The 27,315-nt window shown below is 36.7% G+C and overlaps 1 protein-coding gene across 1 annotated transcript in view; it reads right to left on the reverse strand.

Annotated features, from left to right (window-relative positions):
* The window catches only part of Snr1 (SWI/SNF related, matrix associated, actin dependent regulator of chromatin, subfamily b, member 1), a 286,904-nt gene that overhangs the window by 20,667 nt on the left and 238,922 nt on the right, over nt 1-27,315 (reverse strand). Inside the window, exon 7 of the mRNA XM_090391621.1 lies at nt 26,506-26,696. Coding sequence (XP_090247747.1) covers nt 26,506-26,696 — 191 coding nt within the window. The remainder of the gene's footprint in view (nt 1-26,505; nt 26,697-27,315) is intronic.

Below are 27,315 nucleotides of genomic sequence, written 5' to 3' on the forward strand. Positions count from 1 at the left end.
AGCTAATCTCAGGTGGTATGGTCACTTAAATAGAATGGGAGAGGAAAGATTAGCAAAACACGTGTTCTCTGCCAGGTTGGCAGGAAAACGATCCAGAGAAAGACCAAGATATAGGTGGATTGATACGGTACAAAGTGCATTAGACGATAGAAATATAAGATCTGATAATGTTGGAGTCTTGACAAGTAACAGACTGATTTGGAGGAAAATTGTAGATAGGAAGTTAGTAATGATGTAAATTTTTCATGTAGTACTGTCATATCCTGTACACCCCTTGAGGGTACATGGCAGGAATTTGATGATGATGATGACTCTTCTCAAACTGTAGTTTTCACTATCTACTAAAAAAAAAAAAGCACAAGTCTTAGTTACCTTAAGGTGACAGCCCCCACCACTAAGATACCTGTCATTAAGCTAGTAACTTGACAACATAGGGAAACACATGTTACTTTATGGTCTCAACAAAATCCAAACTGGAGAGAAAACATGGAAAAAGTTAAGAAACATTGGAAAAAGAAAAATGTGGTGAAATATGCTACATGGAACATTAGAAGAAAATAAAGAAATAGCAAAATAGCAGCACATAAAGAATAAGAATTAGATAAAATTTTAAATGATGAAAATATAGAAATTGCAGTTCTTACATAAACAAAAAAGAAACTTAAAAGAACAAAAGAAACAACTAATTATCATATAATATGTAGTAAAGTGGGCACACAAATATACGTGCAAAAGCTGGTGATTTGGATCCATAAATCAATTAAAGCAAAAATAACTCATTATACATACTGGAATGAAAGAATGTTAAGAAGTGCAATTAAAATTAAATAAAGAAAATTTAACAGTTGTTGGAGTGTATGCCCCTAAAGAAGGAAAATAAGAAAATGATTACTTTCACAAAACAGTTACAAGGAATATATGAAAAATTAAATAAAACAGACCATATAATTATAGCCATCTTAATGCCAGAATAGGAATGAAAAAATGAATAATATAGAAAAGTTTGGAGAACCAACAGTAAACAAGAATGGAAAGCAACTCATTTATTATATAATATATAATAATTTAAAAATAATGAATACATTCCACAAACATAAAAATATACATAAATATATATGGTGTGCAGCAAGAGGACAAAAATCAATATATTACTTTATAGTAAATGAAAATTCAGCAAAACTCTTCCTAGATGTTAAAGTGAGAAGAGGGCTAGAAATCGACATAGATCACTATTTGGTGCAGGCAAAACTAAGGTTTCCACCAAACTGGTTACAAAAATACAAAAAATAAACAAACTAGAGAAACAAAATCTAATTACAAAGTAAGACTATTAAATCATTCAAGTATAAGAAATTTATACCAACAGAGGATTAATAACTACTTAGAAAATGAAGACATCAAGAAAGAATGGAATAACATAAAAGAAATTATTACATCAGCAGCATATAAAAGTCTAGGAACACACAAAAAATATCATAAAAATAATAAAAAAAAAATATGATAAAACAATAATGGAAAATAAAAAGCTGGCCTTTAAAAGATGGTTAAGTAGCAAAAAACAAGAAGATGAAATTGAATATATATATATATATATCAAAAGATGAGCAATAGCCAAAAGAGAAACCAGAAAGAGACACAAAGAAAGCTGGAAAAAATTCGTATCATATCTAGAAAATGACATATACAAAATAAGACATCCAATGCGTATAAAATACTAAAACACGATATAAAAGGAACTGCAAATATAAATTGTGAAATTATGTAAAAGAATTCTTGGATTACTTCACAGATCTTTGGACAGATAATACTAACATCAAAAAAATTATACTAATAGCTTACAAAAATGCTCTAAATGATATAACAACGTGAAAGAATTAAAGGACAATTTAAGTAAAATAAAAAAAAAAAGGCAAATCAGCAGGAGAAGATGCGATAAACTCCGAACTGCATAAATTTACTGGAAAAAACTTTTATCAGAGATTATTAAAATTTTTAAATAAAATATATACAAATGGACAAACACAATAGAATGGAATACAAGTATAGTAATACAGGTATTACTATACTTGGTAATTACAGAGGTATTAGTTTATTGAATTTATAAAATGGGAATAAAACAGACCATATAATTATAGCCATCTTAATGCCAGAATAGTAATGAAAAAATTAATAATAATATACAAAAGTTTGGAGAACCAACAGTAAACAAAAATGGAAAATGACTTATATTTGCAATTTCTTTTATATCATGTGTTTTAGTATTTTATACGCACTGGATGTCTTATTTTGTATATGTAATTTTCTAGATATGATACGAATTTTTTCCAGCTTTCTTTGTGTCTCATTCTGGCTTCTCTTTTGGCTATTGCTCATCCTTTTATATATATATATATATATATATATATATATATATATAAATGTATATATATATATACTGGGAGGGGGGGGAATTGAGACAGCCTTCCCGTGCACCGCCCCCTGCACCAGCAGTAATAGCTTGTGGTACATTGTTGGCGTTTCAGACAAAAGAAACCCCCCAGAGATGAATCACAGGTAACATGAAGCTAATGTCTCAAACAAGGCGTCCAAAGGTGCCAAGCCTCCTGGACTACTCACAACAAGAACAATGATGAACACAAAACTTAAAAAGCTCCATGCAGGCTCGATCGTCGCCCGGAATAGCAAGGATCGCATTGCTTGTTTGAGTGTAGGGCAAGCTTCAAAAAATAAGTTACAGTCTCCTAATCAACGCTCTCTCAAGATATGTTCCCTAAACATAGAAGCTTTCTTTGTGTCTCATTCTGGCTTCTCTTTTGGCTATTGCTCATCCTTTTATATATATATAAATGTATATATATACTGGGGAGGGGGAATTAAGACAGCCTTCCTGTGCACCCCCCCCTGCACCAGCAGTGATACCTTGTGGTACATTGTTGGTGTTTCAGACAAAAGAAGCCCCCCAGAGATGAATCACAGGTAACATGAAGCTAATGTCTCAAACAAGGCGTCCAAAGGTGCCAAGCCTCCTGGACCACTCACAACAAGAACAATGATGAACACAAAACTTAAAAAAAGCTCCATGCAGGCTCGATCGTTGCCCGGAATAACAAGGATCGCATTGCTTGTTTGAGTGGAGGGCAAGCTTCGAAAAATAAGTTACAGTCTCCTAATCGACGCTCTCTCAAGATATGTTCCCTAAACATAGAAGGGCTATCTAAATCCAAAGCGGAAGTCATCACCAAAATAGCTAAAGACAAAGCAATTGATGTCTTGGCTCTCCAGGAAACCCATGTGCCTGACACAGCACTCAATAGATTAAACATCCCAGGCCTAATTCTCGTGTCTTATAACTGCCATCCGAAGCATGGCCTGGCAGCCTACATCCGGCCTAGCCTCAAGGACATAAACCAATGTGTATCTGATACAGAATACTCCATAGGTATTAAAGTTCTAAATACCAGTATCTACAATGTCTACCAACTACCTTCGCAATCCTGGCCTGACCAGATGGACCAGCCACCACCTCACCCTGCTATCTGTTGATGACTTTAACTCTCATCACACCATGCGGGGCTATTCCTCTAAGAACCAGGACAGTGATAATCTAGTCAACTGGATGGATACATATAACTTAGGTTTAATTTACGATGTCAAGCAGGAGGGCACTCTTCACTCAGCCAGATGGAATAGAACCTACACCCCCAGATCTGAGCATAGTCACTAAAGACCCTGAAGACCACCCTCTGCCAACAACCAGAACCATCCTCAACAGATTAACTGATAGTCAGCATTGTCCTACATTAATAGAGATAGGCACACCAATCCCAGTCATCAGTGGAACACCAATCGCTAGATGGAACCTTCACAAGTCCAACTGGAATGCATTTCAGAAACAAATTGAGCAAACCATCAGAGCAATTCCACCCACTCCTAATTGCTATCCTAGATTTGTTAAACTAATCAAAACTGCAGCCAAAGCATCTATTTCTAGAGGCTATAAAAAACAATATATCCCATGCTGGAGTAGAGAAACTGAAGAACTTTTAGTCACATACGAGAAAACTGAAGATCCAACTGTTGCTAAGGAGCTCATAGCAACCCTGGATAAAAACAGAAAGGAAAGATGGATCTCAACCATCTATGAACTCAATTTCACCACATCTAGCCGGAAAGGATGGTCACTTCTGAGAAAATTAGGTGGGGCAGAACCAACAACAAACAAAACAACAGAGATAACTCTTGATCAAATGGCTAATCATTTATTGAAAACCTCCAAGATACATCTCAGCTCCATCAGGAAAATTGCTGTGCAATCTTCCATCAGACAAAACCGGAAGCTCGGGTCCCGTCTCAGGAAGAGGTACAAGTAGCCTTAAAACTTACCAAGAATGGTAAGGCTGCAGGAGTAGATGGTTTCCTCCCTGAGTTTCTAAAACATCTTGGTCAACAAGGCCAAACATGGCTGGCCACCCTTTTCTCAGAAATTATCATGTCTGGTAATATACCAAATCTGTGGCAGGAAGCCAAAATAATTGACGTGCCCAAACCAGGGAAAGATCCAAATGATGTGAAAAATCTACGACCTATCTCCTTGCTTTGCTCCACCTTTAGGTTCTTTGAAAGAATTCTCCTTAAAAGAATTTCACCACTCATCGAAAGAGCACTCTCGATTGAACAAGCTGGCTTCAGGCCAGGAAGAAGTTGCTGTGATCAGGTCCTGGCCCTGACAACACATTATTATTATTATGGGCAACTCCAAGGAGTCGATACACTCATCAAGGGAGATCCTAACATCATGTCAAGAACAACTATTCGACATTCACACAGTATCTATCAAACATCGCCTTGAATTCATTCACGGTCATGGCACCCACAACAGACTCTGGCAGCTTATTCCACTCATTCACTCCCCAAGTAAAAAACCTAGCTCTAACACCCTTGCTGACCACACTCTTGCCCAGCTTCCATGTATGGCCCCTAGTCCTCCCACCACCAGTCTTATTCTCAAAAATATCTTCTGAATTAATCTTATAGAAACCCTTCAGTAATTTGAATATCTCAATCATATCACCCCTTTTCTGCCTATCAACCAATTTCTGCAACCCACAAATCTTTAACCTGTTCTCGTAAGGTTCATTCCATAGACCTGCTATTATCTTGATCACTCGTCTCTGGATCCTCTCCACCTCATCCTCATCAAGAAGAAACCCTGGCGCCCAGATCTGGACACAGTAGTCTACATAGGGTCTTATCAAGGCTCGATACAGAGGAACAATAATCTGTTTGTCTCTGCTTGTTAAAGTATTTTTTAGCAACCAAGTGATTTGATGAGCTGATTTAGCCACTTTTGCGATGTGCCCCCTAAACTTCAACTCCCTATCCACCAACACTCCCAAATCCCTGGCCTCTTCAATCTCCTGGAGTACAGTTCCCCCCACTGTGATGTACTGCTGCTACTCTTTTCACCCCAAAATGCATAACCTTAAAGATTGCTACTGTTACATCCTGAATGAAGAACCTTTAAAAGGAAACAATTAAGGAAGGATTTTACAAGTCAGAAAAATCAGCTGCGAGAAAACACTTGTACTCGAGCAGAAGAATTCTCGTAGACAGGCTTATACGTTGGTTATGCATTACTAAATCACATAAGGAATTGAACAACGTAGATACGAATATAAATTAAATCACACTTTAATAAATATTTCCGATATTTCGGCAATGTCATGTTGCCATCTTCAAAAGGAACTTACAAAAATAGGCACGTGCACATAAGCTATACAACACAGTAACTGAGAATGAAGAGATGAAGCTATTGTTCTCAACACAAAACATACGTGTTGAAAACACATGTGTTTTGTGTCTCTAAGACAAATAGTTAAGAAATTGTGGGAATATGACAAGGATCCGTACTTAAGTTTTGTGTCCTAAATTCTTAAATATGAATGCTGATCACCGTGTAACCTTAAAAGAAAGAATCACTTTAAAAGACTGTTAAATGAACAAAGCAGTGACAGAACCATACTAGAAAATGTTCAAGAGGAATGCCAAGAGGAGTACATATCATCAATACCCGAGGTAGAAAAAGTGTCAAAAACTCGAAATGCAGCTGAAGTAATGATATTCAATCAGAAATGCTAAGTATGGAGGTATAAAAGTTTTGTTGTGGCTACACTATAATAGAGAAGGCTTGGACAGAAGGACAAATCCCGATGATTGGAATAGAGCTCTCACATTACTCATCTATAAAAAAGGAAATAAAACTGAATGTGAGAATTACAGAGTTCTAAGTGTTCCAAGTAAGATTTAAGCAGGCATACTTGAAAGGAGGTTGAAAAAGATTGTGGAAGAGAAACTTGGAGAAGAACATGCTGGGTTCAGGCCAAATGGAGGTTGTCAAGATCATATTTTCATTTTAAGACAAATAGTTAAGAAATCGTGGGAATATGACAAGGATCTGTACTTAAGTTTTGTAGATCTGGAAAAGCTTTTCAAAACACTACAATTGTATGGGATAAATGGAACATTATACAGAGCAATACATAGTCTATATTTAAGCTATCATCAGCAGTTAGAACTGAAGAAAATACAGGAAGATGTTTTGATGTAAAATCAGGAGTAAGACAGGGATGCACATTATTTCCATTCTTATTCATCATTTATATGGATCACATTATGAAAGAAAGTGGCATTAGGCCTGATTTTAGAATTGGAGATGTCCAACTTAGCTCTTTGCTTTATGCAGATGATGTACTCCTAAATACATCTAGTGCAAGTCTGCAGGATTATCTAACTAAATTGAATAACAGATGTAACAAATTTTTCATGAAAATCAGCAATAAAAGACCAAACTATGTAAATAGGTCGGAATAGAAAACTACACTGCATCCTGAATGGAGATCCTATTGAACAAATAAAATATTTCAGCTATTTAGGAACAGTTCTTAGGTAAAGATGGCAGGTTAAATCTGGAAATAGACAACAGAATAAGCAAAGCTGGTACAGTGGGTATCCAGCTGAATAAATTTATGTGGAATAAGAGAAAATTAGCCAAAATACCAAACTAAAAGTATAGAAGACAGTGTTCAAACCAGTTTTAAGTTATGCGTCTGAGAGTTGGGTTAGAAATAAGGCACTTCATCAAAGACCAGAGACAACAGATATGAGGGTTCTGAGAAAAAATTAGGGGAGTGAACTGATGTCATCAGTGGCAGAAACATTAAATATGAAGATATTAGAAAGGAACTTGACATTGTTAGCATTTAAGAATGCATCAGCAGAGCTAATCTAAGGTGATATGGCCACTGGCTACAAAGATAATGGGTGAGGAAAGGTTAGGAAAACGGGTGTTTGATGCCCAGATGATAGGAAAGAGACTACGTGTGTAGAGGCCTAAGTGCTGTGAGGGCATCACGTTGGAGGTTCAATGGATTTTTTACAACACTCAAAAAGAATTAAAATAGAATTTAATTCTTACTATAATTTCATCCTAGTCACTAGGACATCTACGGGAATTACAAAAACAATTAATGTAACATGCGCACAAATATCATACAATACTAAGCCCAACCACATGGGTGACACTAAAGTCCTATCTAGGTGGAGCGCCCTCTAAGGGCGGTAGTAGGTGGCCTGGAATGTAAGGTGGGACCTCTGGTGATGAGTGTTTCCCAAATCTTCAGAAGCTTAATGCAACCATATTTATTAAGATTTGGTTGGTTTCTGAGAGCTGCTGCTTCTAAGAAAAGTCTCTCTTTCTTGAATTTGCTGTGGTGGAGCATGGTGGTTTTCTTTCGTGATACCCAGTGGGTGGTATCCAAAACATGGTCAGCCAAGCCTGAATGGCCATAGTTGTGTTTACAGATGTAAGACTTGTGTTCCTCCAGGCGGATGGATGCTGATCTGCCTGTCTGTCCAAAGTACGCCAGCTTACAGGAACAAGGTACTTTGTAAACTCCAGGCAGAGAGAGAGGAGGGAGCTGATCTTTTGTAGAACGGATAAGGGTAGCAAGTTTGCGGTAGGGCTTATATGCTGTGGGTAGGTTGTACTTTTTTAGTATCTTGGCTATTTTTTCAGATGTGCCAAGGCTGTAGGGTATGGTGATGGCATTTTTAAAATCTTATTGACGAGAAGGACGGGGAATGTGGGAGGAACTGATTATTTTTTTGATACTGTGATTGCTGTAGCCATTGGAGAGGAAAGTGATGTGTATGTGGTTAAGTTCAGTAGTGAGGGCGGTTCCACTGGAACAAAGATTGTGGGCTCTCTTGGTAAGAGTTTTAATAATGCCATATTGTTGAGAGGGGGTGGTGGTGGGAGCGTTTGTGAATGTATCTGCCTGTGTGTGTGTGTGTGGGTTTTCTGTATACAGTGAAGGCAAGTGTATAATTAGGCAGGAATGTGACTAAGGTGTCTAGGAAGGGTAAACAATTGTTCTTTTCCTTTTCCACAGTAAACTGGATTCTTGGATGTAGGCTATTGAGATGACTGAGGAAGGTGTCTGGGCTATGAGGCCAAATAGAGAACACATCATCCACATATCTTAGCCAGATAGAAGGTTTGAGTAGGGCTGAGTCTATGGCTCGTTTTTCAAAATCTTCCATATAGAAATTGGCAAGGGGGGTGAGAGGGGGGGAACCAATGGCGATTCCCTCTATCTGCTTGTAGATTTTGTTCTTCCAAGAGAAATACCCAGAGTTAATGGCAAAGGAAAAGAGATCTAAGATGTCAGAGGGAAAAACGTTTCCTAAGAGAGATAAGGTGTCAGTTAAGGGAATATTGGTAAACAAAGAGGAGATATCAAAGCTTACCAATATGTCTGCATTATTCAAGGTTAAATTTTCTGTGAGGGTTTAAAGTGGGTCGAGTTTTTAATATAGGAAGTGGACCTTCCGGTGGGGGGGTCAGAGAGTTGGCCAGCTGTTTAGACAGTCTGTAGAAAGGTGCACTGGTGGCATCGACTAAAGGCCTGAGTGGGGGAATTGGATTTGTGGATTTTTGGTAAACCGTATAATCGGGGGGATCGGGAGCAGAAAGGTTTAAGTTTTTTCGTGACGTCAGGGGGCCAGGAATATACTTTTTTAAGTAAGATTTTTAATTTCTTAACTTGTGTTTTTGTGGGGTCGAGTTCTAGCGGGATGTAGGTAGCGCGATCACGGAGGATAATGTTCATTTTACGATTGTATTCACTATTATTAAAAATGACTGTGGCATTACCTTTATCCGCTCTGGTGATGACGATACTATTTTCTTTCTGTAGTTACAAGAGAGCCATGCATTGGGCATACGATAAATTACTTTTTGGAGGCGAAGAATGAGCGAGGATGTTGGCTATGCCAAGTCTGATATTGTTGGCTATCTCCGATGGTAAGCGACTGATCCCCCGTTTGATGTTAACCATTACATCAAGCACCGGCATTTCCTCGGAGTGCGGCGAAATTACGGCCGAGGCAAAGGGCGGTGACGGCATCAACTATCTAGGCGAAAACTACAACTATCTAGGCAACTAAATAGGCTGGCCTTTTTAAAAAGATGTCGGGATACAGGAGTGATACCGAACTGCATTAAAATGAAGATCAATTTCCATTCCAAAAAAGCACTCCGTATATATAACCGTGCCAGCCTGGCATTACTACGCAAGCAAATCGCCTTTACTCGTGCCACCCTCTCAGTGATGAACGCCGCCATTTGCTCCTTACATTCAGAGCTCTCTGCCGTTCTTAACCCTGACCTTTGGACGATTCTCTCTGGCATTTCGGAAACTTCCGCACAGAGAGAATTTCAAAAAATAAACACGTCAAGAAATATAGCAACCTGGTTAAAGACAAACCACAACCACAAATTCAACCGTTCCAGACAGTAGGCTCAACGACAATTCCATCAGCGCCCCTTTGCCTCGGCCGTAATTTTGCCGTCGTTCCGAAGGAAGTGCCGGTGCTTGATGTAATGGTTAACATCGAAGGGGAGGATCAGTCGTGCTGTCATAGTAACCTGAACCTGTTATATACTCCTTGGGGGGGGGGATACATATCAGGTAATTGATGATGATCTTTTCTCAGAATATTAAAATGGATCTTTTAATTCAAGCCAATGTGTTATGATTTAATGTGTTTATTGAATTTCAAAGGAAATAAATTAGAACCCGTGCAAAAATACATATACCTCAGACACTCGATCACAGAGAATGGCAGGACAGAAGATGAAATTAGAAAAAGGTCGCAAGGTCAATTTTCAACAGTATGAAAAATCTACTAACAGCTAGAAAATTAAATCTGAAAACAAGACTCAGAATCTCCAACTGCTACATTTGGTCTACATTATTATATGGAGTAGCGACATGGACACTCTCCAATCTGAGAGTGAAAAAACTGGAGGCCTTTGAAATGTGGATGCTGTGAAGAATTATGAGAATATCATGTAAAGAAAAAAAGACAAATGAAGAGGTACTAGAGATGGCAGGCGTCAAAAGGAGCCTGATGAAAGAAATTAAAAGGAGAAAAGTCAGATATTTTCGACATATTCTGAGACAATACTGCCTACAAAGGACACTTCTCGAAGGAAAGAGAGGAAGACAAAGACTGGAGTGGATGAAAAATATAGAAGACTGGACCTATCTCTCATATGAGGAATGCAGCAGAGAGGTGCAGAATAGGACATGGTGGTACACATGGTAGGCAATCTCCTGGAGGGAGAAGACACCTGACAGGATATTGAATTTCATAAGGTTCACGAGATCACTATATTTGGTAGTAATATTCATTTCACATATGTTGCAATAAGCTTTACTCTGATTCTCATGCACTTCTGTTAATATATATTTAAATGATTTGTCAACATTACTGTTCCAAAATTTTGTTTGTATTGTTTTATTTTTGGCATTATGATATGGTATAGAGAATATAAATAATCTGCAACAGCTTACACTGCACATGCCACATGAATCATAGAACTGTACGAGCCAGTCGCACCACACACGCATAATGAGTACAATTTCTAAATATTTTCTAATAAAAATATTTTTTTTATATAAATGTTATTATTATTATTATTAAGAGAGACCTGCAGGGGTCAGGGGCTCATCGAGGGAGGCCACATACTACATGCACCAGCTGTCATACTTATTCTTGAATTCATTCACACTGTTTGCAACTCACAACATCCAATGGCAATTCATTCCAATCATGCACCACCCTATGAGAGAAAAGTTTAGCTCTCTCACCCTCTTCTTAGCAACATTCATTCTCAGCTTCCAAGGATGGCCTCTTGTCCTGTCCCCACCCTCCATAAAATGAAAAATCCCATCAAATGAAATGACCCTGTATGATCCTTTCAGAAGTCTGTAAGTCTCAATCATATCACCCCTCTTTCTCCTGTTTGCTAGTGTAAATACAAATAGCTTTCTGGTTGATTTGCCTTTTTTTTTTTTTTTAAGATGAAAAACCTGAGTTTCCAAAAGGGGAAAATCCTGTCATCATCAGTATGACATTAGAGAAGATGGGATGCTAACACTGCATCCCAATATGGGATGCTAACACTGCATCAATAAAGGATGGGAGTGAAAATAATACTAGTTTAAAAATAGCAAAGGATGACATGTTTATTGGAAAGAGGTGGTTTAACCAACTAAAAACTGAAAAGGAAGAACCTACAAAGAACCAAGCAGAAATCTTAACAATAGCAAGATTTCTTCTTGCTATTTTTAATATTTCTTCTTAGGAAAACTTTTCTACAATAGACTGCCAATATATATTCTCCACATAAATTTCTGTTAAAAAACCTATTGTTAACCCCAATTAAACTCTGTGCAACAACAGGGCCTGCTAACTGTTACAAAGCTACATCAAAGATCAGTAGCAAAAAGTGAGAATGCCATACACGATATAAAAAATGAAAAAACTCCCAATGAAGAAAAGATAAATGTTAACTATAAAAAAATTTAGATTGGCAGTAATTTGATGTGATCAGTAGTTATGAAACTCTAAATACTGTTACTGTGTTCAAAAACTTGCTGGCCAACAAGGGTACCAGAATCTTAGGAAAGAAACTAAGTAATCTTCAATTTGCTGATGATATTGACATCTTCTCAGAAGACTTCACTGAACTAATGGAGATAATAAATGAACAGCACAAGCAAATAGGTGTCAATTAAAATGAATTTTACAAAAGCAAAAATTATAATTAATAGCTCAAATATTGCTATTTGGAAGGATGATATCAATACATACATAGTAAATTCAGCAAGAGAGACAATAAATAGTTCATAAAAATTTTATAATAGAGTGAACAGCTGAGTCACTCGGATAAACGGAATGGCTACACAATATCATACTGCTGGATTTCGCAAATGCATTTGACAGGATGTGACACGAATAAAAGGGTGACTAATGGACAAATACCAAAAAGTAGTACACCTAAACCTCTTTTTACACGATAGATATGTTCCTAAAAATTATACGTAAATAGAATTCGCGTAAAAAGAACTACTGACTCCAGAGAAAAAGTGAAGATTGGTTCCAAACCTGAAATATAAGCAAAATAATGAAAAAAAACAAACATTAAATTAGTTAGGATCATAAGATTTTTATTTACATTTCATGGAGAACACACATACATATAATGAATTTTAATAACTTTAAAAAAAAAACATATTCATTTCAGTTGTTTGCTAAGGATTCTATAAAAAAATTATATTATTCGCTATCAGTTTCTGACAATAAACGCGAAAGCTTTCGTTTTCATAAGACTGTAATAGTAATGGTATTATCGTCATCGACTTCCGCCTCAACCTGTGGAATTATTCTTGTCATGTCTTGAACGAAAGTACCATTGGTTGTTTCAGTAGTTTTAAGCATGAACTCAGTTATTAATCACTGTGTTGATGCTTTATATAAGTTGCGATATAATTCTCTGTATGAAGACATTAACAACTTAAGCTCGCGTGAAAACTTCCCAGCACGTTCTTCATTTGGATCATGTCGGGCAAAATAATTGCCTAAATTACTGGCCAGTTTAAGACCTTTTTTAATTATATCAGCAGTAAAAGTAGGATTATCTTGATCATTGTTATTAATTTCTTCTCTTTCAGGAGTCTTAGACACAATCTTCACTATTTCGTCTTTGCTAAGAGGTTTATCAGTTAACAATTCTTCGATATCTGCCGATGTAAGATCATTGAATCCTTCTCCGCCAATTTCACGTGCCAAACTTATTATATTGCGGAATTCTGCAATATGATTGAGGGCAACAGGAGCATTCTCTTTAACACATGCAGGCCAAACAGCTTTCCAGCATGCATTCATAGTTTCAGGTCTCAATTCAGATAACAATAATCGAACCTGATCAATACAATCCATAATTAAAATTTTTTTCCACACATCCATAACTGACAGTGTTTCATCATTGTTTAGCTTGTTCAAAACATAATGAAATGTTCGTCTGACATAATGTTTTAAAAGTTTGCAATTATACCCTGATCTAGAGGTTGTAGCAATGATGTGGTATTGGGCGGCAGAAAAAAAAAAATGCACATTTGGGTGTTCTGTGGCAGGATGACCATGTGCATTATCAAGAATCAAAAGCAATTTAAATTTGAGACCCTTGTCATTCAAATAGCGTCTAACTTCTGGCACAAAATGTTTGTGGAACCATTCAGTGAAAATATCAATGGTCACCCAAGCTTTTTTGTTGGCCATCCAATGAACTGGCAATTTTTGAAATTCTATGCCTTTCATTGGCCGTGGCCTTAATGATCGATTTATGAGCAGTGGTTTTAATATCCGATCTTTTAAAGCGTTTGAACAAAATAGGAGTGTTATGCGATCCTTTGCTGCTTTGAACCCACCAACCGTTTTTTGCATTTTTGATACATAAGTTCTGTTTGGCATTCTTTTCCAGAAAAGGCCGGTTTCATCCATATTCCAAACTTGTTCACGAGTGTAACCTCCATCTTCAATTATTTTAGCAAGTTTTTGTGGAAATGCTTTAGCAGCTGTTTCATCAGCAGATTAAGAATTTTTATATTATGAAGAGCATGTCTTTTCATATTTTTTCCTCGATTGAGATGAAGTATCTAGCTGCAGTTTTTTAATCTGTTCATAAAATCTCAATGCTGATTGCTTGATGGAATTTCTATCAACTGGCATTCTTCTTTGTACATTATCTTCCATCCACATCACTAAAGCTTTTTCAGCCTTTTCTAGAAAAATGTTTCTTGTGTATGATGATAATTTCGCACTCAATTTTGTACCAGAACATACCACTTTTCTAATAGCCTCTTCATTTTTCTTTATAGATCTGACAGCTGATTCACGGACTCCAAAATGCTTACCCACAGCCATCCCACTTTCCCCAGTTTGAAGACGATCTAAAATTTGAATTTTTATATCCAAGGAAACGGCTTTCCTCTTTTTTTTTTTTGGTTATCGGCAACATCGTGTGAGGGCTGGAATAAAATCTTCAGTTAATGAAATGAAAGTCTGAAAATTACATATAGCTTATCATTTATGATTTCTTGGCAAAATTATTAATTTTATAACACGATTTCTATTTTGATTTCACTTAAAAAATGCAAATGCAAAAAATGCGGTAGCTGTGTTGTCTACTCAAACACCAAATTCAAACTGCAAAGAACTACTTTTTTATGCACAGTCAGTTATGTAATTCGGAGAATTCCCAATAAATGAAATTCGTCAGAATTTAGAATTTTCTTAATTAAAACGAGAATGCAATTCTACAAAATTCTCAGAATTTTCTAGAATTTAGAATTTTCTTAATTGAAACGAGAATGCAATTCTACAAAATTCTCAGAATTTTCTTGAATTATGGATTTTTTCCTAACTTAGACTTTGGGTTGGTCATGTAAAAGTGAATAAAAATCGCATTAAAAAATATTTTTGATATCCCAATTTGTGTAAAAAAAATTCGCATAAAAAGAGGTTTAGGTGTATATGGAGGAGCAGAATCTAGGAGAAAGCAGGTGACTAGTGGTGTGCTGAAGAACCCTGTGCTTGGACAACTAATGCTTAATTTGTACGTAGGCTGTTCAATAAGTAATAAGACTATATTTATACAGAAAACAGATTACCTTTAATCGTTATCATTTACAAGGTCTTTTTCGAAGTAACTACCGTGAGACGTGATGCATTTGTCCCAACATTGCATCCACTTCTTAAACACATGTGAAAGTCCGTTTTTTGAGAGTTCTTTCAGAACCGCCTCTGCAGCTTTTACACATGCTTTGTTGCTTTCGAAATGGCAGCCTCTTAGTGGTTTCTTGAGCTGAGGAAACAGCCAGAAATCGCATGGTGCGAGATCAGGACTGTATGGAGGGTGTGGTAGGATATCTGTGTTGTTCTTCTGCAAAACGTCCACTACACAACCAGCAATATGTAGCCTTGCATTATCGTGGTGCAATAAGAAGCCATTCTTCAGCAATGGATGCTTCCTTTTGACGTGCTTGATGATAATCGCAGCTGTGTTAATCATTGTCTCTGTGATGGGCATTGAAGGTCTTCCCTCACGCTCAGATCTTCCATATTTTGCCTTCCTTCCTTAAAAGTTTTATACCAGCGAAAAACACTTGCCCTCGACATTGCTTCATCGTGGAAAGCTTCACGTATCATGTTAAAAGTGTCTGATGTCGATTTTTGTAAACACAAACAAAATTTAATCGCATAACGCTGTTCCAAGGATGCTTCCATTTCGACGACTGGTCGTGGCTCGTAGGCTCGCCGAAACAAGCTTGCGTTTAGTCACGTGACAATCTGGCACATCAACCCGTATACGCAATCTATCAACCTCTTTTGTTAATACAGACAGCAACATTTCTTTATTCCACAGAAATTAATGTTGTGATGAGTAGTTTCGCCACAGTAAAATTAGTCTTATTACTTATTGAAAAGCCCACGTACATACATGATATAGGAAATAATTTGAAGGGAGATATTCAATTGTTGTTGATGATGCAAAGCTGGGTAGGGTAATAGTTAATTAAGGTGATGTAGAGAAGTTGCAGGATGATTTAAATAGACTGACAGTAGGGGAAAAACAAAATGGATGTCAATTTAATGTAAAAAAGTGTAAAGTTATGCATTTTGGGATACAAAGATTACAAGATCTGTACCACATTGAGGGAACTGTGCTCCAGGAAACTGATGTAGTAGTAGTAGTGGACAGAGAGCTGAAGTTCAGAGGGAGTATTGCTAAAGTAACAGGATTACTTGGTTACTGAAGAACACGCTGACAAGCAGAAATAAGGTAATTATCATTCTTCTTTATAAAATCTTGATATGACATCTGGAGATTACTGTGCTCAGGTCTGGTCACCTGGGTTTCTTGGGGATGAGGAAGTGGTGGAGAGGATCCAGGGGTGAGTAATGAAGATGGAGAGTGGCCTGTGAGATGCTCCACATGAGGAAAGATTGAGTGTTTGTGGATTGCAAAAGTTGGTAGATAAGCAAAAAAGAGGGTTATGATAAAAACATTTAAGTTACTTGAAGGCTTTTGTAGGATTAATGTAGGAGAAATGGAGAGGGCAGAACAAGAGATCATCCCTGGTAGTTCATTAACAGTGCAAGGGATAGATTTTTTGCTTGGAGAATGGTGAATAGGAATGGATTGCCTAAGTCAATTGTGAGTGCTTTGTCTGTTAATGGTTTCAAAGAGAGGTATGACAGATATTGTTTTTAAAATTTTGGGTCACCCACAATGAGTCTTGCGACTCCATGAGGGTGCCTGTGTAATAAAAATAATAACCAAATCCTTGGAATAATTAATGCAGACTGGATCAGTGGATGAAGGCTGATTTGTCCAATGCTCTTAAAAGAATGCTTAAGGATTCCATTATATTGCCCACACTGATATATTATTATTATTATAATTACAATAAAATAATAATATTATTATATATTAAATAATATTATATAAAATATTATTATAATAGAATAATAATAATAATTGAATTGGACTCCAAGGAGTCCAAAGACCCAATCTATCCACACAATCCATTACACCTCACCTTGATTTTTCATTTTACAAAATAATAATTGGGGGTGCTTAAGGGTCAAAGCTGTATAACTGAGAGGACACATCCACATCGCCTTTAAAGGAATGCGAGGAATTGACCAAGGCTTCTGACCTACTGTCCAATCCTCAACTTCTCGTGGTGCATCCTGTTGGGTATCTATCTGGATACTGAACGAACGAGGATGGGCTGACAATTTGGGATGTAGCCGGCCAAATTGTATTCTTATTGGCTTAAACCAAAATACAAAATGATGGTACAACATGACAAAATTTCATGCAGGCTGGGGCATCGCCTGGTTAAACAAAGCCCTCCTTGTTGTTTTCGGCAGGGCAAACAGCAAAAAGTCAGCCTACTGGAACAAACCCTAAAACACACCCCAACTCAATAACACCAGAGTTAAAGATCGGTACTATCAACATAAGAAGCCTGAATGGCAAAGAAATGAAGCTAGCTGAGGAATTAGATAAGTACCAGATTGACATAATATGGGTGACTGAAACAAAAAAGACAAAAACTGGTGAAATCTTTCTGAGCAATAAATACAAAATGTTATATTCAAGCAATGACATTCAAGGAAAAGAAGGAGTAGCCATAGTATTGAACACTAAATATGAGGCCAATCTTCTTGAATGGCAGGCAGTCTCAAGTAGAGTGATATGGGCAAATATCAGAATTGGAAACTGGACAATGAGACTTATTTGTGCCTATGGTCCTACAGAAGGCTGTACTGTTAGATCCTGAATGGACGAAATTTTGAGAAATTATTCATTCAGAATCTAACAAGAATTTGGCTAACTCAGACAATACATGGTTGACAGCACACAGTTCTGAATTTTGTTGTAAAGGAATTTTTGTAATAACATGTAGAATGCACTAGAAAAATCTTGTAGTTGAAAGTTTAAACTTAAGGGTTATAAGATTTAAAAAAAAAAAAATCAAAAAAAATCAACTAACGCCTTTTTATTCCCGTATATACGGGAGTAGGCGAGGCCATTTAGCCCCATCTAACTTTTGGAGACTGAGTGGGCAGTTCAATCTCCACTGGTACCCAATCAGAGACAGATGGCCCAAGGCTATCACTAATTAAGCGGTACGCAGTGAAGAGAGACGGCTCAAATGTGCCGCCATCTCGTGGTCCCTAACCCTAACACAATATATTTAATGTCTGAAATAATGTGGGTTCTACGGTCGATTTTCTTGAGTTTACAGGACGAAAAACCCGAGTTTCCGGGAGGAAAAACCTGCTTGCCCGTGCCAGAGATCGACTAACTCGGGAACCGGTCGAAAAAAGGCTTAGAAAAATTTCCTCTAGTCGCCGACTAGACTCGAAACCAAGTCTTCCTTCGTGCGGTCAAGCGCGGCGGTGTGCAAACGCCACATCCGCTGAGCTACACAGGCTGCTGGTTATAAGATTAATGAAATTTAATAAGGAAATTGTAGTATAATCTTGTCCCATTAAGCTGTCTAAAACTTAATAAGTCGCCAAACAACTTAAGAGTATGAGTGCAAAGGTCGAGTTATATACACACGTATCGACCATAATGCCGCCAGCTACAACATACGAGGAATATGATGCAAGCAGGATTCTGGGAATACAGCACCTAACGGCAGCTAGGACTTGAGGATCACCTTAGGGGCATGAAGATGAAGGGTCGTATGGGAAAGAAGGGACGAAATATAAGCGAATGCAGGCAATAATGCGAGGCTTTTTTTTTCTGGTTGTTCCTGACTTCACTTCGAGGATTCCTGATTAGCAGATGGAGTAGGGAGGGACATCCCTCGAGCGAGAGGGATGTCCCACTCAAGTAGAAGCAGAGAATACGCTGTATCGAGGCAGTGAGAAGTTCGAGTACGGGAAGAATGTAAAATGGACGGCGTAGTCGTAAGCCTATTGCAGAAGCAACCGATCGGAGGACCCAAACAGCACATGGCCGATAACAGACCTTCGACAGAAAAAGATTGGGTAATGTAAAGACTTTATTGTATATTTGAATGAGACAGAATTTGATGTTAGATCATATTAAGTGGACAGTTCATTAAGGGACTATAATAAGGATTTGTATTTTGAGATAGAGTAATTCTGCTAAACAAAGGAATGTCAGGAGTGAAATTTTAGCTGCATGTGACTGAGATTATATCAGAATAGTAACGGGTTGTGAAATGTATATTAATGTAGCATGAAATAAGAGTTTGATTTAGAGTAATATAATTAGCTAGTTTTATAGTTTCATAGATTGTGTGAGATTACCAAGTTAATCCATCAGTGTTCTGTTAAATTAGTATTGAGTAACTAACTTAGCTAGAGATTTGAAATGCTTAGTATCCTATTCCAATTATAGGTGTAAAGTGTAACTTGTTCCAATAAACATGTTTTGTTGTATATGCCTGATATGTGCTTGATTCGAGAATTCAAATTACCACTTGCAAAACTTTAGAACCACATCGGGAGGGAATTTAATGAGATTGCTTGTGTAATAGATAATTGGCCACGACTGAAATTACAACCAGTATCTATTTAGTGTATATTAGAATGAATGCCTATTAACCTAGGAATATTCCCTGAATTTTGAATAAGCTCATATTATATGACTCTGGCTGGCGCAGCAATAAAAAATAAATTTGTCAGTGTCTGAAAAGGAAACATTCTTAGGTGGAGTTAAGTAAGGCTTTCTTAGGGAAGTATATTAGTATATTATATATCAATAACAAAAGTAAAACCAGATATAACAAATGGCACAGCAGGTAGGATTAATAGAATAATGTTAAATATGGATGAATAAGACTTTAAGTGAGAAAGGATAGATCGATTTAAGAATAAAGTATGTAAATAAAGAGTATAAAATATAGAGTAAAACACTTTTTAACACTACTATGGTAGAAGTGGAAGAATTTTTTAAGGCTCTAGAGAAAGCTACTGACGCAATGAAAAAGGAAAAGTTGGTCCATGTTGGGGATCTAAATAGCAGAATAGAAACTGATTGTCAGACATATAAAAATATTTTGGGAAAATTTGGAGAAAAGAGCAAAGCCAATAATAATAGCAAATACCTGTTAGATTTCTGCTCAGGACATGGACTGGTTACTACTAACACCATGTTCTAACATAAAAATGTGCACAAATTCACATGGAGAGAAGAGGCAAGGAATAAGAAAAGTCTCAATGACTATGTTATTGTTGACAGTGTTGTTTTCTCCCTGGTGCAGGACACCAGAGTGTACAGAGGATTTAAATTTGGAAGTGTCACTATTTAGTCTTGAGGATAAAATTGATTTTCATATTGAAAAGAATAACATGTAAGAAAGTTTGAAGTGAATGAAAGTTAAGCAGCTCACAGATGTGAACTGTAGACTAAAATACACAAAGATTATTGAAGGAAAAATGAAAGAGTTTGACGACAGGAACCACACCTTGGAGATTCAGTGGCAAGCCTTGAAGAAAACCCTGATTGATTCATATAGAGAGGCATGTGGTGAAGTTGTCTGCAAGGATAGAAAAATTAGAACTCCATGGTGGACACAGGAAGTTAAAGAGGCAGTGAAAGAAAAGAAGAAAGCATATCAAAAGTTCCTGGCAAATAAGTCAGCTTCTACTCTTAGAGAATAAAGAGACAAATGTAAGTAAGCTAAACACTGTGTAAAATTAGCTAAACAAAAGTCATGGGAGGACTTTTCTAAGAACATAGAAAATAAATATCAAAATGGTGGCAAAATATTCTGGAGGTTGTTGAAGAAGCTTAGAAATAGAGGAAAGAGTGCTGTAGAAGGAGTTAGAGATGACAAAGGCAACATGAAAACGGGAGAAAAAGATATCCTTGAACTATGGAGTAATTACTTCGAAAAATTGCTAAATCAAACAAGCAGTGATAGCACAGTGGTAAAAAAAACACTCAACAGGCATACAGTCAGGAATACATATCCATACTTGAAGTAGAAAAAGCCATCAAAGGCTTGAAATGTGGAAAGACAACAGGTGTAGTTGATATTCGACCAGAAATGCTGAAGTATGGTGGTATAAAAGTCTTGCAGTGGCTGCACTGCATAGTTCAGAAGGCCTGGACAGAGGGACGAACTCCTGATGATTGGAGTAGAGCTCTCATAGTACACATATAAAAAGGGAAATAAAACTGAATATGAGAATTACAGAAGTATTTCCCTACTGAGTGTTCCTGGTAAGATTTATGCAAGTATACTTGAGAAACGGTTGAGAAGAATTGTGGAAGAAAAGCATGGTGAAGAACAAGCTGGATTCATGTCAAATATTTGAGAAATCATGGGAATATAACAAAGATCTGTATTTAACTTTTGTCAATCTGGAAAAGGCATATGATAAGGTGCCAAGCAAGAAGCTATTCAATAAGCTACACTTATATGGTGTCAATGGGGCATTATATTAAGCAATACTTAGTCTTTATTTGAGTTGTAAGCAAGCAGTTAGAATTGAAAGAAGTACAGGAAGATGGTTTTATGTTAAATCTGGTGTCAAACAAGAATGTACGATATCCCCTCTGTTATTCATTATCTATATTTCCTTCACATTATGAAGGAAAGTGGTACTAAACATGATATCAAAATTGAAAATGTTTATGTCAGCTCTTTGCTTTATGCGGACGATGTTACAAGTCTGCAAGATTCCCTGACTAAATTGAATAACTGTTCTAATAGATATGTTATGGAGATCAGCAATAAAAAGACAAAGACAATGAAAATAGTCAGAATCGTTGAAAATATCAACTGTGTTGTGAACACAGTTGACATTGTGGAACCTGTGGAACAAGTAAAACATTTCAGATATTTAGGAACAATTTTTAGTGAAGATGGTAAATTAAATATGGAAATAGACAACAGAATCAACAAAGCTGGTATGGTAGGAAGTCAATTCAATAAATTCATATGGATTTATTGAATTGACTATGGAATATGGAATAAGAGAGAAATTAGTCGGAACACTAAATTAGCTATATACAAGACAGTGTTCAAACCAGTTTTAACTTATGGATCTGAGAGCCGAGTCAGAAGTAAAACACTTGACCAAAGATTAGATACTGCAGATATTATTATTATTATTATTATTCCTGATACCTCCAAGGAGTCCGAAGACTCATCGCGGGAGGACATCTTCAACTGTTTCTACACCTTACCTCTACTACGAATCAACGCCATCTACCGCCCACCTCCAACATCACCACAACTAGTAATTTTTGTCTGTAAATTGCGTGTGTTCTGAAGGGCCGATTTGTATGTATGCGGGATGAAAAATCCGAGTTTCCGGGAGAAAAAACCCTGCTACCTCCGTATGAGATCAGCTAATTCACCATCGATTGAAATAGAACAGATGAAGATTCCCCCCATCTCGACGAGAATCGAACTTAGGCCTATTCCAATCGAAGGGCGCAATGTACCGTCGTTCTTCCAATTGCGCTACGGAGGCGCTATGAGATATGAGAGTCCTGAGAAAGATTAGAGGCATGAACAGATGGCATCAATAGCAATATCATATTAAAAACGAGGATATTGGGAAATGTTAAAATCTTCTTTTACTTTCGTTATTGATATCTTATGCTAATTTATTTCCTTAATAATGCCTTACTTATCTGCACCTAAGAATGCTTCCTTTTCAGACACTGGCAGATTTATTTTTTATTGCTGCACCAGCCAGAGTCCTATAATATGAGCTTATTCAAAATTCAGGGAATATTCCTAGGTTAATAGGCATTCATTCTAATATACACTAAATAAATACTGGTTGTAATTTCAGTCGTGGCCAATAATCTATTTTTCTCTAACACTCTCATTAAATTCCCTCCCGATATGGTTCTAAATTTTTGCAAGTGGTAATTTGAATTCTCGAATTAAGCACGAATCAGGCATAAACAACAAAACATGTTTATTGGAACAAATTACACTTTACAACCATAACTGGAATAGGATACTAAGCATTTCAAATCTCTAGCTAAGTTAGTTACTCAATACTAATTTAACAGAACACTCATAGATTAACTTAGTAATCACACACACAATCTATGAAACATTAAAACTAGCTAATTATGTTACTCTTAATCAAAGTCTTATTTCATGCTACATTAAAATACATTTCACAACCCGCTACTATTCTGATATAAATCATCTACAAAATTCCAAATTCACATATAATCTGAGTCACATGCAGCTAAAATTTCACACCTGACATTCCTTTGTTTAGCAGAATTACTCTATCTCAAAATACAAATCCTTATTATAGTCCACTATGAATTTTCCACTTAATATGATCTAACATCAAATTCTGTCTCATTCAAGCATACAGTAAAGGTCTTTACGTTACCCAATCTTTTTCTTCCGAAGATCTGTTAACGGCCATGTGTTGTTCGGGTCCTCCTTCGATCGGTTGCTTCCGCTATAGGCTTACAACTACACCATCCGGTTTACATACTTCCCGGACTCGAACTTCTCACTGCCTCGATACAGCGTATTCTCTGCTTCTACTTGAGTTGGACATCCCTCTCGCTTGTCCCTACTCTGTCCGCTAATCAGGAATCCTCGAAGTGAAGTCGGGAACAACCAGAAAAAAAAAAAGCCTCGCATTATTGCGTGCATTCGCTTATATTTTGTCCATTCTTTCCCATACAACCCTTCATCTTCATGCCCCTAAGGTGATCCTCCAAGTCCTAGCTGCAGTATTCCAGGAATTCCACTTGTGTCATATTCTTCGTACATTACGGCCGAGAGTTATTAAATTAAAGACAGCTTAATGGGACAAGATTATACTACAATTTCCTTATTAAAATTCATTAATCCTATAACCCTTAAGTTTAACTTTCAATTACGATTTTTCTAGTGCTTTCTACATGTTATTACAAAAATTCCTTTACAACAAAATTCAGAACTGTGTGCTGTCAACCATGTATTAGCTGAGTTAGCCAAATTCTTATGTTAGATTCTGAATGAATAATTTCTCAAAAATTCATCCATTCAGGATCTAACAGAAAGAACTTGACATTGTCAGCATCAAGGAATATATTAGCAGAGCTAATCTCAGGTGGTATGGTCACTTAAACAGAATGGGCGAGGAAAGATTAGCAAATCAAGTGTGCTCCTCCAGGTTAGCAGGAAAATGACCTAGAGGAAGACCAAGATATAGGTGGATTGATACAGTACAAAGTGCCTTAGAAAATAGAAATATAAGATCTGATAATGTTGGAGTCTTGACAAGTTACAGACTGATTTGGAGGAAAATTGTAGATGTGAAGTTAGTAATAATGCAAATTTTTCATTTAGTACTATCATATCCTGTACACCCCCTTGAGGGTACACGGCAGGAATTTGATGATGATAACAAAATAATAATTATATATGAGGGTTGTCTGAAAAGTTCTTGGCCTCGACCATTGACGGCAAGACTATTGGCATGATTTTTTTTTTTGTCAAAGTTGGTACATGTGTTATAAGCATCCATGTGAAATTGCAAGTCGAGTAGTTGTTTTATAAAGCTGTCTGAAGAAAAAGTGTTGTCTGTTTCCCTTGAAATGGATAAAATTGAGTATCGTGCAGTTATAAAATTCTTCTTAAAAGAAGGTTTAACTCCAAAAGAAATTCATTCGAAGTCCATAAAAGTTTATGGGCACTCTTCTCCTTCGTTTTTGAGAATTAAGAAATGGTGTGCCGTGTTTAAAAGTGGTTGTACCAGCCTTGAAGATGAGCCATGCGAAGGATGTCCAAAAAGTGTAACAACACCAAAAATCATTAACCAAATGCATGATATGGTATTGGATGACTGCCGAATCAAAGTGTGTGAAATTTCTGAGACTATAGGCATTTCAAAAGAATGTGTAGGGTATATTTTGCATAAAAAATTGAAAATGCTTTGTGCAAGATGGGTGCTGCACTTGCTCACAGCAGATCAAAAGGACACTCACATGAAACTCTCTGAACAGTGCTTGGAGCATTTTAACAAGAATAAAATGGATTTTGTGTGTCGATTTATTACTATGGATGAGACTCGGATTCACCATTACACACCAGCAGTCAAAACAGTGGACAGAAGCTAGTTGTTCAATGCTAATGAAGATAAAGTCAATTCCATCAGCAGGAAAGGTCATGGCATCAGTGTTTTGGGATGCTAAAGTCATTATGTTTATTAATTATCTTGAAAAGGGCAAAACAATAATTGGGAAATATTACTCCAATCTTTTAACCAGGCTAGACGAAAATATTCGCGAGAAAAGACCTGGTTTGCAGAAGAAAATATCATCTTCATCAAGACAATGCACCTGCCCACAAAGGTGTTTTGGCAATGGGAAAATTAAGGGATCTGCACTATGAATTGTAGGAACATCTACGGTATTCCCCAGATTTGGCTCCCTCTGACTTCTATCTCTTCCCAAAACTAAAACTCTTCCTCGCTGATCAGCATTTTTCGTCAAATGAAGAAGTGATTACAGCTGTAGAGAGGTATTTTGCAGATCTCACTGAGAAGCACTACAGGGACAGGATAATGGCGCTGGAATAAATATATTAGTCTTAAGGGAGATTATGTTGAAAAATAAAAATAATTTTGAAATTATAAATTCATTTTTTTCATTGTTAGGCCGAGAATTTTTTCAGACCACCATCGTAATTATATAATATTAATAATAAAAAAAAATAATTCTTTATAACATGGTTGTAGAGTCCATAATTTGTGTAAAATGAATGCTGATCACAGTGTAACATTGAAGGAAAGGATACCTCTCCTTGAACCAAATAACAGACAAAGCACTCACACAACTGACTCTGGCAACCCATTCCAATGGATAAAGAGTAGAGAACAATGTGAGAGGTTGTCTGTGCGGTTAGCCTAGTGGCTTTGCACTTCGCAACCATATGCCTGGGGAAGGAGTGTCCCAGATTCGATTCCTGTCAAAGACGTGAGGAACTTGAGGATCTTCCTCAGGCATAGCCAAGTTAGCCAGTCTTGGGTATGGGCATTAGGATTTTTTCTGCCAATTTATCTGGCAATTTTCATCCCACAGGCAAGCAAACCGACCCCATGAACATATGTTTGTACAGTCAAAAATATATCTCCCCCAGCAGCAGACTAGGCGACAGGTCGGTTGGGAGTGGTACTAACAAGAAGTCGCATTTAAGTAATATGCAGACCCTGCATAGGAAGCAGGAATAATGCATAGTGAAAGAAAGAAGAACACTGCGAGAGGTTCTCCACTTTTTACCCAACAGTGGTATGCAACATGCTAACAACATTCTGGATTAGAATAACTGTTCAAAATAAAGCTAGCAAAAGAATAACTGGGTTCTTGGGAACAACAAAAGATTAGTCCTTGCAAGACTTTCTGGTAGTTGAATCTCTGCATGAGTAATGTACAAGAAGGAAACCTTTCATAAGACTGCTTTAAAAACAAAATCTTACAATGCAACTCAATGAAACTTCATACGTAATGCTATTATTTTATTTGAATTTTATTAAACATAACACAACATGAGGCAAACTTACCTGAAGGCATATGTTCTTTGATGCCATGATAGTTGGCCTCTTATACTATAAGCAATTGCTGTAACAAATTCTCCACCAAGTCCAAGTTCAGAGCACAGCTTATTAGCAAATTGTTCAGGGCTGTTTTCCTTCTCAGACATATCCCATTCGAACTGATCCACCAAAGATATATTGCCCACATGAATATTTAACTGAATAAACATAAATAAAGCAGCACTCTTTCAGATTGTCATTTTCCCTTAATATGTTTCCAATTAACAGTTATGCTAGTCTTTATAACACTTTTTAAGTTCTAAGACAGTAATACATATTATATATATGCATATATTTTCTATTGATCGAAACTTGCATGATAGAAAGAAAATATAACAACAAGAGCAACAATTATATTTACCAGACTTCCATATCATCAATACTTATAAGCAATCATCTGGATATTTAAAAATGCAGTATATTAAATAAATAAATAAAACATTATGATGAGCCTCAACCAGAAAAACCAAAGTCCATCTAAAGAGCAATAGCATGAACAACACAAAAAAACAATAAGGGATTTTTATCCCCTTAACTTATATCAACCTCGCCAGAAAAAAATAGCCGTTTGGCTTTTCATCTTAGTTATACAAACCATGGTATGTGTTGGAGATTTGTGGTATGGGATTTAATGGTATGTGTTCAAGATTTGTTTCATGTTTATTATACTCTCTAGTAGATCCTGGGTCAGCCAACTGTAACAATCACATGGTGAGTTTATGAAAGTTGTGTAGTGGCAAGGTAAAACAGAACAGATTTTTTGCATAGAGAAGACTA

This window comes from Typopeltis vanoorti, chromosome 4, assembly GCF_054136105.1.
Source record: "Typopeltis vanoorti isolate ZY-2024b chromosome 4, IOZ_Tvanoo_1.0, whole genome shotgun sequence".
NCBI lineage: Eukaryota > Metazoa > Arthropoda > Arachnida > Uropygi > Thelyphonidae > Typopeltis > Typopeltis vanoorti.